The sequence below is a fragment of the Pristis pectinata genome, chromosome 7, assembly GCF_009764475.1.
Source record: "Pristis pectinata isolate sPriPec2 chromosome 7, sPriPec2.1.pri, whole genome shotgun sequence".
Classification (NCBI taxonomy): Eukaryota; Metazoa; Chordata; class Chondrichthyes; order Rhinopristiformes; family Pristidae; genus Pristis; species Pristis pectinata.
Genome location: NC_067411.1, coordinates 53,244,835 through 53,262,462, shown reverse-complemented (window position 1 = coordinate 53,262,462; position 17,628 = coordinate 53,244,835). Strand labels below are relative to the sequence as shown.

General features: G+C 42.1%; 1 protein-coding gene across 2 annotated transcripts in view; it reads right to left on the bottom strand.

The window, feature by feature from the left end:
• uba6 (ubiquitin like modifier activating enzyme 6) overlaps positions 1 to 17,628 on the bottom strand; it is a 228,766-nt gene that overhangs the window by 194,689 nt on the left and 16,449 nt on the right. For both annotated transcript variants that reach the window (XM_052019228.1, XM_052019229.1), the window contains exons 3-5: positions 16,938 to 17,032; positions 9,233 to 9,261; positions 7,996 to 8,090 (exon numbers count right to left, since the gene is read on the bottom strand). In XM_052019228.1, the coding sequence (XP_051875188.1) occupies positions 7,996 to 8,090; positions 9,233 to 9,261; positions 16,938 to 17,032 (219 nt within the window). The remainder of the gene's footprint in view (positions 1 to 7,995; positions 8,091 to 9,232; positions 9,262 to 16,937; positions 17,033 to 17,628) is intronic.

Sequence of the window (17,628 nt, the reverse complement as noted above, 5' to 3'; positions counted from 1 at the left end):
TGGTGATGTGCTGGACAGAGAAGGTTATCTAAGGTTACAACTGGGAAAGTGGGCCAAAAAATGGCAGATGGAATTTAACTCAGACAAGTGATAAGTAATGCCTTTTGAAAAGTTCAACAAGACCGGACATACACAGTGAATGAGAAGGCACTGGGGAGTAATGTAGAACAGAGAGAACAAGAGGTACAAATTCACTAGGATGTTGCCTACATCAGAGAGTATTAGCTACAAGGGGAGGTTGGACTCATTTAGATTGTTTTCTCTGGAGTGTTGGAGGCTGAGGGGCAACCTGATAGAAGTTTAAAAATTATTATTATAGTTAGGGCAGATAGTCAGAGTCTTTTCCCCCAGGTGGAAATATTAAGTACCAGAGGGCATAGGTTTAAGGTGAGAGGGATAAAGTTTAAGGAGATTCAAGTTTTCTTTTACAGAGAGGTGCAAGTGCCTGGAGTGCGCAATTAGGGAATGTGATGGAAGCAAATACAATAGTTTTACTTAAGACGCATTTAGATAGGTACATGACTAGGCAGGGAGTGCAGGAATACAGATCACATGCAGGCAGATGGGATTAGCATCATGGTCAGCACAGTCATCGATGGACACTTGGTGGAGATGGACAAATTGGGCGAAGGGCCTGTTTCCATGCTGTATAACTCTATGACAATAAATGGTAGGGCCTGTCGGATCTGGTTATTTTCCAATCCACAGGTTCTTTCAGGAGTCCAGGAATGAGTTGAAAACAACTTGGTGCTTCACAAAGTTTTATTGGAAAGTTTAAAACAAAGAAACAATCACAGAGCACATGGCACTAGCTTTCATGAGCCAAGACAAAGGGGACAAAAGATAAACTCAGGCCAGGGGAGAAGAGCAAGAAAGAGATTAACAAAAAGTGACACCTTTTATACCTGAGATAAGAGATGCTCTTTAGCTAAACAATAGTCTAATCAGGAAACCTATTAGATATTTGCGGCCAAACCGACCAATGAAAAAAAACATATTCAACTGATGGACGAACCAATAAGCTAGCAAGCGGCCATTCCTTGTGCAGCCACTTGACGTGTATTTAACACTATACATATTAAAAAGACTAATTAAAACAGTCAAATCCAACAGGCCTTAGGGACTGTTGAGCATCAATGGGTCCTAGGTATACAAGTCCAAAGATCTCTGAAGGTGGTACAATCACACTGTTAGTAGAGCCACTGCCTCACCCTGGCAGAGACCGGGATGAATTCTGACTTTGAGGTATGTCTGTGTGGAGGTTTGCATATTCTCCCTATGACTGTGGATTTCCCCAGATGCTCCAGTTTCGTCCCACATCTCAAAAAGTTGTGGGATGGTAGGTTAATTGGCCACTGGTAAAATCTGATGGGAGTTGATGAGAACAAAATATGGGATTAATGTCAATCAGGCCAGAATCAGTAGACCAGAGGGCCTGTTTCTGTGCTCTCTCTATGACCCTCTGGTCTGGGTCAAGTGTGAAGAAAGAATATGGTATATTTGCTTTAATGAGCACTTGGAGAACCATGGCTTAATTAAGCAGTGTCAGCATGGTTTTGTGTGGGGCAAGTCATGTCTAACTAACTTGACTGAATTCTTTTGAGGAGGTGACGAGGGTAATTGATGAGGGTAGAGGTGCAGATGTCGTCTACATGGATTTTTAGTAAGGCATTTGATGAGGTTCCAGATGGTATGCTCATCCAGAAGATTGAGATGCATGGGATCCACAATGACTTGGCCGCTTGGATTCAGAATTGTCTTGCCCATCGAAGACAGAGGGTAGTGGTCAATGGGACTTATTCTAGCTGGAGGTCCGTGAACTAGTGTTCCATAGGGATCCATACTGGGACCTCTGCTATATATACAGTGGTATGCAAAAGTTTGGGCACCCCTGGTCAAAATTTCTGTTACTGTGAATAGCTAAGCAAGTAAAAGATGACCTGATTTCCAAAAGGCATAAAGTTAAAGATGACACATTTCTTTAATACCTTAAGCAAGATTACTTTTTGATTTCCATCTTTTACAGTTTCAAAATAACAAAAGAGGAAAAGGGCCTGAAGCAAAAGTTTGGGCACACTGCATGGTCAGTACTTAGTAACACCCCCTTTGGCAAGTATCACAGCTTGTAAACACTTTTTATTTTTGTATGGGGGATTTTCACCCATTCTTCCTTGCAAAAGGATTCAAGTTCTGTGAGATTCTTGGGCCGTCTTGCATGCACTGCCTTTTTGAGGTCTATCCACAGATTTTTGATGATGTTTAGGTCAGGGGACTGTGAGGGACATGGCAAAACCTTCAGCCTGTGCCTTTTGAGGTAAGTCCATTGTGGATTTTGAGGTGTGTTTAGGATCGTTATCCTGTTGTAGAAGCCATCCTCTTTTCATCTTCAGCTTTTTTTTAAACAGACGGTGTGATGTTTGCCTCCGGAATTTGCTGGTATTTAATTGAATTCATCCTTCCCTCTACCAGTGAGATGTTCCCCGTGCCACTGGCTGCAACACAAGCCCAAAGCATGATCGATCCACCCCCGTGCTTAACAGTTGGAGAGGTGTTCTTTTCATGAACTTCTGCACCCTTTTTTCTCCAAACTTTCCTGCACCCTCACCACAAAATTCAGCGTCAGAAGTTTGCAAAGGAACATCTAAACAAGCCTAATGCATTTTGGAAACAAGTCCTGTGGACTGATGAAGTTAAAATAGAACTTTTTGGCCACAATGAGCAAAGGTATGTTTGGAGAAAAAAGGGTGCAGAATTTCATGAAAAGAACACCTCTCTAACTGTTAAGCATGGGGGTAGATCGATCATGCTTTGGGCTTTTCTTGCAGCCAGTGGCACAGGGAACACTTCACTGGTAGAGGGAAGGATGAATTCAATTAAATACCAGTAAATTCTAGAAGCAAACATCACACCGTCTGTGAAAAAAAAAGCTGAAGATGAAAAGAGGATGGCTTCTACAACAGGATAACGATCCTAATCACACCTCAAAATCCACAATGGACTCCCTCAAGAGGCACAAGCTGAAGGTTTTGCCATGTCCCTCACAGTCCCCTGACCTAAACATCATCGAAAGTCTGTGGATAGACCTCAAAAAGGCAGTGCATGCAAGACGGCCCAAGAATCTCACAGAACTAGAAGCCTTTTGCAAGGAAGACTGAGTGAAAATCCCCCAAACAAGAACTGAAAGACTCTTAGCTGGCTACAGAAAGCGTTTACAAGCTGTGATATTTGCCAAAGGGGGTGTTACTAAGTACTGACCATGCAGGGTGCCCAAACTTTTGCTTCGGGCCCTTTTCCTTTTTTTGTTATTTTGAAACTGTAAAAGATGGAAATAAAAAAGTAATCTTGCTTAAAATATTAAAGAAATGTGTCATCTTTAACTTTATGCCTTTGGAAATCAGGTCATCTTTTACTCACTTAGCTATCAGTTACAGATATGGGCAGAGAAACAGCACATGGAGTTTTGTCTGGGCAAGTGTGAGGTGTTGCACTTTGGGAGATCAAATGTAAAGGGACAGTACACAGCTAATGGCAGGACCCTTAACAGCATTAATGTACAAATGGATCTTGGGATCCAAGTCTATAAGCTCCCTAAAAGTGGCTGCACACGTTGATAGAGTAGTAAAGAAGGTGTATGGCATGCTTGTCTTTATTAGTCAAGGCATTGAGTTCAAGAGTCAGTTAGTTATGTTGCAGCTTTTATCACACTAGCTCGGCCACACCTGGAGTATTGCATTCATTTCTGGTTGCCCCAATATAGGAAATGCATGGTGGCTTTGGAGAGGGTTCAGAAGAGGTTTACCAGGATGCTGCCTGGATTAGAGGGCATGTGCTATGAGGAGAGAGTGGACAAACTTGAATTGTTTTCTCTGGAATGGCAAAGGCTCTGGGGAGACCTGATTGAAGTTTATAAGATTATCACAGGCATAGGTAAGACAGCTGATATCTTTATCCCAGGGTCAAAATGTCTAATACTATTGAGGGCATGCATTCAAGGTGAAAGAGGGCAAGTTCAAGAGATGTACAGGGAAAGTTTTTTTTAAAAACACAGGGAGTGTTGGGTGCCTGGAATGCACTGCCAGGGGTTGTAGTGGAGGCAAATACGATAGAGGCTCCTAGATAGGCACATGAATATGCAGAGAATGGAGGCATATGCTTCTTGTGTCGGCAGAAGGTATTTGCTTAGTCAGGTGTTTAATTACTATCTTAATTAGTTCCGCATAGCATCATGGACCAAAGGGCCTGTTCCTGTGCTATACTGTTCTATTGACTAGGATTCCTTAAGTACCAGAGACTCTGATGGGACATAATTTGTTGGGTGTATCCAAGAGGGTTTCTTAACACTGTAACTAGATAGTCCAACCAGGGAAGAGGACATACTAGACCTTGTACTGGGAAATCAGCTGGCCAAGTGAGCTGTGTTTCTGTCGGACAGCATTTTGGGAACTATGATCATAACTCCATAAGTTTTCGGATAGTTATAGATAAGGATAAGACTGTGCGACTGTGCCATGGTGGGGGGGGGGGGGTGCTGCGGCGGGAGTGCTAAACAGGGAAAAGGCTAATTACAGAAGTACTAGGCATCTGACATGTGGGAGTTGTTTAAAGGCCAACTAATCAGAATTCAGGGCCAACCTGTTCCTGTGTTCATGCATCTGTCTAATTGCCTCTGAAACATTGCAATTGTATTTGCTTCACCACTTCCCCGGCAGCACGTTCAAAGCACCTACCGTTTTCAGTGTAAAAAAAGTTGCTACATAACTCTCCCATCAACCTTCCCCTTCTCACCTTAAAACTATACCCTCTAGGATTTGACATCTCCACCCTGGAGGAAAAAGGAATCTGTAAATCTACCCGTCTATGCCTTTCATAATTTTACCTACTTTGATCAGGTTGCACCTCAGCCTCAGACTCTCCAGGGAAAACTATCTAAGGTCAGCCATAGAGTCATACAGCATGGAAATAGGCCCTTCGGCCCAATTTGTCCATGCCGACTGTGTTGCCCAGCGAGCTCGTCCCAGCTGACCCATACCCTTCTAAACCTCTCTTGTCCATGTACTTAGTCTAGATGGCTTTTAAGTGTAGCTAATGCGCCCACCTCAACCACTATTTCTGGCAGTTCATTCCAGACACATCAGCTTTTGTGTGAAGCAGCCGCCCCTGATGTCCCTTTCAAATATCTCACCTCTGATCTTAAAACTCTGCCCTCGTTTTTAAGCATCCCCTCCCTGGGAAAAAGACTATGTGCTTTCACCCTGTCTATGACCTTCATGATCTTATATACCTCCATCAGATCACCCCCTCAATATCCTACGTCCCAAGTTCAAGTGCAAAAAACCTTCTTTACCACCTAATCTACCTGTGACACTGCTTTCAGTGAACTATGCATTTGAAGCTCCCAGGTCCCTCTGTTCCATAACTGGACCTACCATTTACTGCACAAGTCCTACCCTGGTTTGATCTCACAAAATGCAATACCTCACATTTATCTGGATTGAAAGCCATTTGCCAGTCCTCAGCCTGCATACCTAGCTGATCAAGATACCCCTATAATTTTTCATAACCTACTACACTATCTACACCACCACCTATTTTAGTATCACCTGCAAACTTACCAACCATGCCTTGTACATTCACATCCAAATTGTTCATATAAATTACAGACAACAAAGATCCCAAAATAAATGCAGAGTAAACCAATGGTCTTTCCTCTCCCTTTACTGTACTCCTGTGTATCCTTAGGACTAAACTTGCTCTCATTGGCTATAGTATTATCCCCGTATAATAATCCCAGTATTATTCTCATCAGCCACTCTACTGCTCAGGGCCCCACCTCGCTGCCACTCTAGTTTAAACCCTCCTAAGTAGCACTAGCAAAGCTCCCAGCCAGGATATTGCTCCCCCTCCAGTTCAGGTGCAACCCATCGCTGTTGTAGAAGTCACCCCCTACCCCAGATGAGGTCCCAATGATCCAAGAACTTGAATCCCTGCCCCCTGCACCGCCTCCTCGGCCACACATTTTTCCGAGCTATCCTTCTATTTCTACCCTCACTAGCATGTGACACTGGGAGTAATCCAGGGATTACTAGCCTTGAGATCTTGCTATTTAGGTTCTCCTCTAACTCCCTATATTCCCTCTTTCTACCTATGTTGTTGGTACCAATATGCATCACAACCTCTGCTGCTCATCCTCCCCCTTGAGAATGTTCTGCAACTGCTCTGAGACATCCCTGACCCTGGCATCGGGGAGGTAAAACACCATTCTCATGTCTCTTTTATAGCCACAGAATCTCCTGTCTGTCCCCGTAACAACAGACAACAACCACTCCTGGTGGTTGTCCGACCTCTACTTTTTGCATAAGATCTCTAATCCAGGCAACATTCTGGTGAATTTCTTCTGCATCCTCTCCAAAGCCTCCACATCCTTCCTGTAACGCAGTGACCAGAACTGCATGCATTACTCCAAAAGTGACCTAACCAAAGTTTTACACAGCTGCAACATTACTTTTATACTCAGCACCCTGACCGAAGGCAGCAAGCATGCCGCATGCCTTCTTCACCATGCTATTTACTTATGTTGCCACTTTCAAGGAGCAATGGACTTGCATGCCATAATCCTTCTGTACATCAATGTTCCTGAGTGTCCTACCATTTACTGTATACTTTTCTCTTACATTTGGCCTCCCAAATTGCAACATCTCACACTTGTCTGGATTAAGCTCCATCTGCCATTTCTCTGCCCACATTTCCAACTCGTCTACATCCTGTTGAGTCCTTTGACAACCTTTTCCACTATCATAATGCTGCCAATTTCTGTGAAGTAAGCAAACTTAGACTTTCATCTAAATCATTTACGTATATCACAAACAACATACCCCCCAGCATCGATCCTTGTGAGACACTGTTGATCACAGACCTCCAGTCAGAATAACATCCCTCCATCTCTACCCTGTCTTCTATGGCCAATCCAATTTTAAATCCAGTATACCAAGTTTCTGTCAATCCCTTCTGGATCAGCCTACCTTGAGGGATCTTGTCAAAAGCTTTACTAAAGTCCTTGTATACAACATCGTCTACCCTACCCTTATCAATCATCTTGATACTTATAGGTACTTAATCGTCAGAATGGGCATTTTGGGTTAAAGAGCCTGTTTTCGTGCTGTTTGACACCATCAAACCAGTGTTTTTGATATAAATAAATCATTCAGAAAGTGTGAATTTGTTCCTTGCATGTACAAATTAGGCCACATGCATTATTCAAACACCTCCGTACTTGACACAACCTAGTGGCCGATGGAATGAGTTATTACAGATGTAATAAACCACCCAACTGCCAACAAAATGAGATACAGTCAGATTTGATGAAGCAATATTCCTCCCATATTCAAAATTACTTTTACTTGTTCATGGGTATGATGAAGCACAGTGGCACACAGCTGCAAGGACCCAGATTTTATCCTGACCTTGGATGCTCTCTTTGTGTAGCTTGCACATTCTCCCTGTGATCATGTGGAATTCCCTGGGTGCTCTAATTTCCTCCCACATCCAAAAGGCGCGCTGGTAGGTTAGTTTGCTACTGTTGATTACCCCTCGTGTATGTTGGTGCCAGGAGAATTATGGGGGATTTAATAGGCATGCAAGAAAGAATAGGTTGCAAGGAGATAATTGGGGGATAGGAGTGGTCTGCAAGCTGGCATAGACTTCATGAGCTGAATGTCTATGTCATGAGAAAATATGAATATGAAAATGTATACAATGATCCTGCATAAACTTTTCAATGATACTTTCTACATGTTATTACTTGAAAAATTACAGGTGTGTTTGAACATAGAAGAGTACAACACAGGAACAGGCCCTTCAGTCCATGATGTTGTGTCAAAACATTTTGGGTGAATTAGGACACATATTTCAAAGTAAATTGCGTGTTACTGAAAGGGTTAATTCAATTTTTATTTCTTCTTAGGTCAGGACTTTCAATATCACCAATGCCGTGCTCACCTGTTTCTTTGACTGGCAACATCATTCTCATGCAGAAAGAAATTAGACCCTAGGTCCAAAGTTTGACATGGCTTGGTGTCATGGATGGTGAGTGCCTAGTCCAGGGTAAAAGAAAAATGTTTAGGTGTCGTTATATAAATCAGCATTACAAACAAAAAAGTATCAAACACAAATACCTTGAGTTTAAAAATTTCTATGTTTCTTGTGGTGTCAGTACCATCTTTTTTTTTGACACATGGGAAAAGACTACAAGAAAATGGTCAGACAGCATCCATGGAGGGAAAAAAAAGTCTACATTTCGGGTCGAGACCCTTCATCAGGACTGGGAAGGAAGAGGACAGTCCTGATGAAGGGTCTCGGCCCGAAAAGTTGACTGTTTTTTTCCCCTCGATAGATGCTGCCTGACTGCTGAGTTCCTCCAGCATTTTGTGTATGTGTGTTGCTCCAGTTTCCAGCATCTGCAGAATCTGTGTCATAAGAAAATGGTATTTAGACCTTTTAACATGCATTATCCTGCAGTTTGTAGGCAAGTGGTACATAAAACAGACATATGACAAGTAACTGTTTAAATCTTCACTGAAGAATGAAGGAAGAAAAAAGGTAAAGAAATAAAGAAATTAGAAAAACTGTGAAAAAGAGGTGCATAGAGAAAAAGAGGGAAAGAATTGACAAGAACCAAGTGCTTTACAGTCAATGAAGTCATTATTGTCACTGTTGTAATCTAGGAAATTGTGATAAATATATTTGATCTCTTTGCAGCTATATGTGTTAGCCATATTTGGCTCTCTTATGAGGCAATGATCAATGAAATCAAGGACCGTCGCAGCAAAATTAGACTTTGATTTGTAGTCAAACTCAAAATAATTCTTTGAATTTCTGCTTATGGAATCAGACAAAGAAGTTGGTTTTTGAACACCCAATATGGGCTTCTGATGCTGCTGCTTTTATCCATTTCCCTGATATTCTTGAAAGACGAACAGTTTTTTTGCCAATGATGTTGACAGAAACTGAAAATTGTGTTTTTGTCATCTCTATATCAAATTCACATATAATTGACCTGACAGCTAACTTATTATTAACTTGTATTACAATGCCTACCGAACCAAAACAGCACAAATTGCTTGATAATATCGAACTACACAGTACTCCATGTGTCACAGGCACCAAATAATTCAAATGATGAATTTACATATTTATTAAGTTAAGAGTGCTAGTAAATTACTAAGATTGACCCTACCTTTATACCTGCAAGAATAATGTTCTTAGCTGCAAACAAAAAAAAGACCTGTTATTTTGCCATAAATAATTTTAACCAAAGTAGTTAAGAGGACTTATTTTGACCTTGATATACAAACCTATTATAAAGCACTAAAATATTTTAATAGAAAAATTGAAGTGAAAACATACATTTAAATTACTCTTTCCTTTCTCCTTTACAATTTTATTTCACCAAATAATCCACCAAATAATTCAACTAAATTTGATTCAAAAATCTTTTGAAAACTCTATTTGCATGTTCCCAAAGGTCCCACCTGCAAGAGAAATTAATAAAAAGTATTTAAATAGTAGATATCAGCTGGGTGATTAATTAGATGGTTCAATATAATCAGCACTTTCATGCTAAGAACAGAATAAGTTTTGCCTGAATTCAATCCTTTGTGTCTCATTAGTATCAGTGTAAACTCTTGAAACACAAGTAAGATGTGCCGAGATCACAGTAACCTGTTATATTAGCCATAATATTTACTCTGAAACCAACAACCTACTGTAAAAGTCACAATCTTTATTTATTCTTGTGGTATAATACATATAAAAAACAGTAAGAATTGTAAATGCCAAAAATCTGAAATAAAACCAGGAAATGCTAGGAATACTCAGCAAGTTACGCTGTAACAAGTTGTTGGTCTGTAATACGTAAAAGTGACTTGGATGAAGATGTAGGTGGTAGAATTAGTAAGCTTACAGACAACACAAAAATTGGTGGAGTGAGAGATAGCAAAGAAGGTTGTTTAAGGATATGAAGGGACATAGATCAGTTGGAAATTTGGTTTCACAATAAATATTATAGAACCATAGAACACTCCAGCACAGAAAACAAGCCATTCAGCCCTTCTAGTCTGTGCTGAAACTTTATTCCGCTAGTCCCATTGACCTGCACCCAGTCCATAACCCTCCAGACCTCTCCCATCCATGTATCTATCCAATTTATTCTTAAGACTTAAGAGTGAGCCTGCATTTACCACGTCAGATGGCAGCTCGTTCCACTCTCCCACCACTCTCTGAGTGAAGAAGTTCCCCCTAATATTCCCCCTATATCTTTCCCCTTTCACCTGAAAGCCATGTCCTCTCGTACTTATCTCTCCTAATCTAGGTGGAAAGAGCCTACTTGCATTTACTCTGTCTATACCCCTCATAATTTTGTAAACCTGTACCAAATCTCCCCTCATTCTTCTGCACTCCAAGGAATAAAGTCCTAACGTGTTCAATCTTTCCCTGTAACTCAACTCTTGAAGACCCGGCAACATTCTAGTAAATCTTCTCTGCACTCTTTCAATCTTACTGATATCCTAGTGACCAGAACTGCATGCAATACTCCAAATTTGGTCTCACCAATGTCTTATACATCCTCACCATAACATTGCAACTCCTATACTCAACACTTTGATTTATGAATGCCAGGATGCCAAAAGCCTTCTTTACAACCCTGTCTACCTGTGATGCCACTTTCAGCGAATTATGTATCTGAACTCCCAGATCCCTTTGTTCCTCAGCACTCCTCAGTGCCTTACCATTTACTGTGCATGTCCTACCTTGATTTGTTGTTCCAAAATGCAACACCTCACACTTGTCTGCATTAAATTCCATCTGCCATTTTCTGGCCCATTTTTCTAGTTGGTCCAGATCCCTCTGCAAGCTTTGAAAGTCTTCCTCGCTGTCCACAATGCCTCCAATCTTAGTGTCATCAGCAAACTTGCTGATCCAATTTATCACATTATCATCTTGATCATTCATATAAACAACAAACAACAATGGACCCAGCACAGATCCCTGAGGCACACCACTAGTCACAGGCCTCCAGTCTGAGAAACAACCATCCACTACCACTCTGTCTTCTCCCACACAGCCAATTTCGAATCCAGTTTACAACCTCTCCATGGATACCTAGTGTCTGAACCTTCTGAACTAACCTCCCAGGTGGGACCTTGACAAAGGCCTTACTAAAGTCCATGTAGACAACATCCAGCCTTTCCTTCATCTACTTCCTTAGTAACCTCCTGAAAAAACTCTACAAGGTTCGTTAAACACGATCTACCACGCACAAAGCCATGCTGACTATCCTTAATCAGCCCTTGGCTGTCCAAATACTTGTATACCCGATCTCTCAGAACACCTTCCAATAATTTACCTACTACTGATGTCAGGCTCACCAGCCTGTAATTACCTGGTTTACTTTTAGAGCCTTTTTTAAACAACAGAACAACATGAGCTACCCTCCAGTCCTCTGGCATCACACCCGTAGCTAAGGACATTTTAAATATATCTGCCAGGGCCCCTCCAATTTCTACACTAGTCTCTCTCAATGTCTGAGGAAATATCATGTCAGGCCCAGGGGATTTATCCACCTTTATTCGCTGCAAGCACCTCCTCCTCTTTAATCTCTATATGTTCCATGACACTACTGCTTGTTTCCCTTCCTTCCATATCCACTATGCCAGTTTCCTGACTAAACACTGATCCAAAAAACTGTTTAATATCTCCCCCATCTCCTGAGGCTCCACACATAGACGACCACTCTGATCTTCTAGGGGACCAATTTTGTCCCTTACTCTCCTTTTACTCTTAATATACTTGTACAAACCCTTCAGGTTTACCTTCACATTATCTACCAGAGCAACCTCATGTCTTCTTTTTGCCTTCCTGATTTCCTTTTTTAGTATTTTCTTACATTTTCTATACTCTTCAAGTACCTCATTTGTTCCTAGTTGCCTATAGCTGCTATACTCTTTCTTTTTCCTAACCAGATCGCCAATATCCCTTGAAAACCAAGGTTCCCTATGCTTGTTAACTTTGCCTTTAATCCCGCAGGAACATGCAAACTCTGCACTCTCAAAATTTCGCCTTTGAAGGCCTTCCACTTACTGAATGCATCCTTGCCAGAAAACAACTTATCCCAATCCACTCTTCCTAGATCCTCTCTCATTTCCACAAAATTGGCCTTTCTCCAATTTAGAACCTCAGCTCAAGGACCAGACCTATCCTTATCCATAATTAACTTGAAACTACTGACACTATGGTCACTAGACCCAAAATGTTCACCTACACAAACTTCTATCACCTGACCTGTCTGGTTCCCTAATAGGAGATCAAGTATTGCATTCTCTCTCGTCGGTACCTCTATATATTGATTTAGAAAACTTTCCTGAACACATTTGACAAACTCCAAGTCATCCAGCCCTTTCACAGTGTGGAAGTCCCAGTCAATATGTGGAAAGTTAAAATCCCCTACTATCACCACTTTCTGTTTCTTACATCGGTCTGCAATCTCTCTACAAACTTGCTCCTCCAATTCTCTCTGACTATTGAGCAGTCTATAATACAACCATATTAGTGTGGTCACACCTTTCCCATTCCTCAGCTCCACCCATATGGCCTCTGGAGACGAGCCCTCCGGGCTGTCCTGTCTACGCACAGCTGTGATATTTTCTCTGACTAGTAACGCCACACCTCCCCCTTTCATCCCTCCCCCTCTATCACATCTGAAACAACTGAACCCTGGAACATCCGGGGATGTCGGGACTGTCTTATGCTGAGAGGTTGGAGAGACTGGGATTGTACACACTGGAATTGAGAAGATTGAGAGGGGATCTGATTGAAACATACAGAATTATTAAGGGATTGGACAAGACAGAGACAGGAAATATGTTCCAGATGTTGGGGAAGTCCAGGACCAGGGGGCATGATTTAAGAATAAGGGCTGGGCCATTTAGGACAGAGGTGAGGAAAAACTCCTTCTCCCAGAGGGTTGTGAATTTGTGGAATGCACTGCCTCAGAGGGCAGTGGAGGCCAATTCTCTGGGCACTTTCAAGAAGGAGCTAGATAGGTTTCTTATAGATAGGGGAATCAAGGAATATGGGGACAAGGCAGGAACAGGATATTGATTGTTGAGGATCAGCCATGATCTCAAAATGGCGGTGCAGACGCGAAGGGCCGAATGGTCTACTTCTGCTCCTATTGTCTATTAAGCTGCTAGTCCTGCCCCTCCTGCAACCAAGTCTCACTAATAGCAATAATGTCATAATCCCACATGCCAATCCACACCCTAAGCTCATCTGCCTTACCTACAATACTCCTTGCATTGAAATAGGTGCACCTGAGAACATTTCTATCATGTACAAACCTTTGATTTCTGTCTATACCTGCAGTCCTCGCATGACATTCAACCCCTTCCACTTCACTATCTGCTCTAACACTCTGGTTCCCCTCCCCCTGCAAATCTAGTTTAAACCCCCCCCCCCGGGACAGCACTAGCAAACCTACCTGCAAGTATGTTGGTCCCCCTCCAGTTCAGGTACAAACCGTCCCGTCGGAACAGGTCCCACCTTCACAAAGCCCAGTTGTCTAGAAACATGAAACCCTCCCTCCTGCATTATCTTCCTATTTCTAGCCTCACTAGCATGTGACACGGGTAGCAATCCTGAGATTGCAACCTTGGAGTTCCTGTCCTTCAACTTTGCACCTAACTCTCTATACTCTCTTTGCAGGACCTCCTCCTCCTTCCTATCCACGTCATTGGTCCCTACATGGACCACGACATCTGGCTGCTCACCCTCCCTCCTGAGAAAATCGATAACTCGATCCGAGATATCGTGGGCCCTGGCACCAGGGAGGCAACAGACCATCCGGGATTCTAGATCTCTCCCACAGAACCTCTTATCTGTCCCTCTAACTATCGAATTCCCTATCACTACTGCTCTCCTCTTTTCCCTCTTTCCTTTCTGAGCTGAGGGTCCAGTCTCGGTGCCAGAGACGTGACCACTACAACTTGTCCCTGGTAGGTCGTCCCCACCAGCAGGATCCAAAATGGTATACTTATTGTTGATGGGAACGGCCACAGGAGTGCTCTGCTCATTCTGTCTATACCCTTTCCCTCTCTTGACATTCACCCAGCTACCTGCCTCATGACTTTTAGGGGTGACTATCTCCCTGAAACTCCTGTCTATTTCTGCCTCTGCCTCACAAATGCTCTGAAGTTCATCCAGCTCCAGCTCCCTAACTCGGTTTGTCAGGAGCTGCAGCTGGATGCACCTTTTACAGGTGTAGTCATCAGGGACAAGTGTGCCGTCCCTGACTTCCCACATATTGCATACGGAGCACTCGACTGCCCTAACTGCTGCCTTCATTAGCTACTCCTATGTTAATTAATTTAACTAAAGGAACTTACCCGGCCTTACCTCTCTGGGAGCAAGCTCGTCCTCAGCCTCTGCTCGCCGAAGCCTCTTGAGCCAAAGCCTCAAAGCTCCACTCCTACCCTGAGCCACTGACACAGTGGCCACTCCTCTTCAGTTACCCCTCCTTATTTTTGTCCCTGCCAATTATCTCGTACTCACTCCCTCTAATCAACCACTCAACACTCTGTTTAACCCTTCAGTTGCTCTCCACTTAAGCTTTTTAAATACACTCACCATACCTGAAAGGGACCTGCTGCTCCAATTAATTTATATCAGAAGTTGAGGCCCAACAGTAAACTGGCATGGGCACTTCACACAGTACATTTTCATGCACTGAACAACGCAGGTCTAAGAGTTCTTATCATCACAGCATAGTTTACATTTCTACATGAAGTTTAATTAAGAATGGCCATTTTACCAGATTCCTTCCAGAGCCAGTCAGTTCCAGACCTCATCACAACTGAAGTCCAAATAATAGTGTCAAATTGCAGAGGGGAGACTAGAGTGACTGTGAATAGCATTAAGGGGCTTTTGTAAAACTGTTCAGTGGCAATCAAAGAAAACACTCTCCTGGCTGGAATCATTTCTTGCACAAAGGAAGATTATAGATGTAGGAATTCCTTTATAACCTATGATAGAGAGAGACAGCACAGAAACGGACCCTTTCAGATCACTTCACCCATGCCAACCTGATGCCAATCTATGCTAATCCCATTTGCCCGCATTAGGTAGTATTTCTCTATGTCTTTCTTATCCAAACACCTTTTAAAATTGTATATGCCTCCACCACCTCCTCTAGCAGCTCATTGCAGGTATTCACCACCCTCCATGAGGAAAAGCTTACCCATCAGATCTCTTTTAAATTTCTCCCCCCAAACTTGTGCCTTCTCATTCTAGATTCCCCTGCCCGGGGAAAAATATCCTGACAATCTATCCTAATCTGTGCCCCTCATCATCTTATAAACCTCTACAAGGTCATCTTTCAGCATCCTACATTCCAGTCAGGAATATCTCCTTATAACTACAGCCATCCATTCCAAGAACATCCTGGTGAATCTTGTCTGCACTCTCACTATTGCTACCACATCCTTCCTGTAGCAACACACAAAATGTTGGAGGAACTCAGTGGATCAGGGAGCATCTATGGAGGGAAATGGACAGTCAACATTTCGGTTCATGGACTTGCACCCCAGGATCTTTCTGTACATCAATGCTAAGGTCCCTTGCATTTACTCTACATGTCCTACCAGTATTTGACCTCCCAAAGTGCTTTATCACACACTTGTTTGTTAGAAATTCCATCTGCCACCACACCACCCAACTTTCCAATTGATCGATGTCCCATTATATGCTTAAAAATACCTTCTTCAACATCTACCATTCCACCAATTTTTGTGTTGGCTGCAAGCTTACTAATCGTACCATCTACATCCTCATTCAAGTCACTCATATATATTACAAAACAACTTGTTACAGATTTCCAGTCAAATTTCCTTATATCCAAAGGTCAAAAGGAGAGATACTTGCCAATAATTGAGTAATTTTTAATTACACAATTAACTGCAACTTCTTGGAAAATAAAGCCAAGTGGTAAATAACATTCATGCTACACAAATCACAGGCAATGATCATCCCCAACAAGAGACAGTCTAATCAACTTCTCTTGATATTAAACAGCATTACCATCACCAAGTTCCCCATCAACATCAACATTCTGGAAAGTCACCAATGACTATAACCTCAACTGGACCAGACACACAAACACCACGACTAAACAGCAAGTCAGAAGTTGGGCATCACCTGCTGACACCCCACTGCCTTCCACCATCCACAAGGCATGTGAAAAGTGCACTGCAATGCTCTCCATATGCCTGGATCAGTGCACCTCCAATAAAACTCAAGAAAATTAACATCCAAAGCGAAGCAGGCTGCTTGACTGGCAGCCACCTAAGTATTCACTCCCACCACTACTGGCATGCAGTGGCTACAATTTACAACATATAAAAAAACATCTACCACATGCCCCAGTTACTCACCCACATTACCTCAATAACACCCCCCAACCCAAGAATTCTTACATCAAAGATGGACAAGGATAGCATGGAAACACTACCGTTGACAAGTCCCCTTCCAAATCACATATTATTTTGACTTAAAAATGCATTGCCACTTCTTTGTCATTGCTGATTCTAAATCCTGGAACTCCCCACTCATTAGCAACATGGAAATATATTTATCAAAGGACTGCAAAGGTTCAAGAAGACAGCCAATCCCCAAAGGCTATTCGGGATGGCTAATAAATGCTGGCCTTGCTACTCATGTCCACAATAAATGAATGAATAAAAAAAAAACTAGTCAATGACTTATATGCTGTAAATGGGCAATCAAGAACAAGTGCAGTTTTAAGATCTCACAGAATAAGCTGATTTATTTTGATGTAACCATTTTAAAATTAAGCCTCCAATATTCATAAAAATCAAAATTTTACTTACCAATCTCAACACCGAGTCCACCAATACCACTTAGGAAGACATAGGACTGAGCCATCTGATACATTGCATTGTCTCCAAGGACATAGCGTTGACGACTATAATGAAAAGGAAGAAGAACATAAGAAACAGGGCCAGGCCATAAAAACCCTTGCATCTGCTTTGTTGCTTAATAAGATGCTGTACTGAAATTGAATTACCCACCTAAATCCCACCCTCCTAGACCTTCCTGAAGTCCAAAACCTATCAAGTTTTCAATAAACTGAACATCCACATAGCCTGCTAGGTTAGAGAATTCTGAAGACTACCACCAACTTTGAATGAAGAAATTTCCCATTTCAATCCCAAGGGACAGACGCTTAAACAAAACTGTGCTTGCCTAGTTCAGATTCTCCAGACAGAGCTAACTGCTTTCAACGTGCACCTGTCAACCACCTGTAAATTACAATGAGATTTCCTCACATTCTTTAAGTTTCAGTGTTTTTCGTCTATCTTATACATTCTTGCCCTTAGGAAAAACCAAATCCCAAAAATGAACCTAGCGAATCTGTGCTGCACTATTTTGATTCTAATTAGGTATGAATGCCAATCTGCACACAACATTTCAGATTTGGTCTCGTCACTGCTGCAAACTTTCCATACTCTCCCATGTCAATTCCCTTGCAATAATTGACAATATACAACTTACATTCCT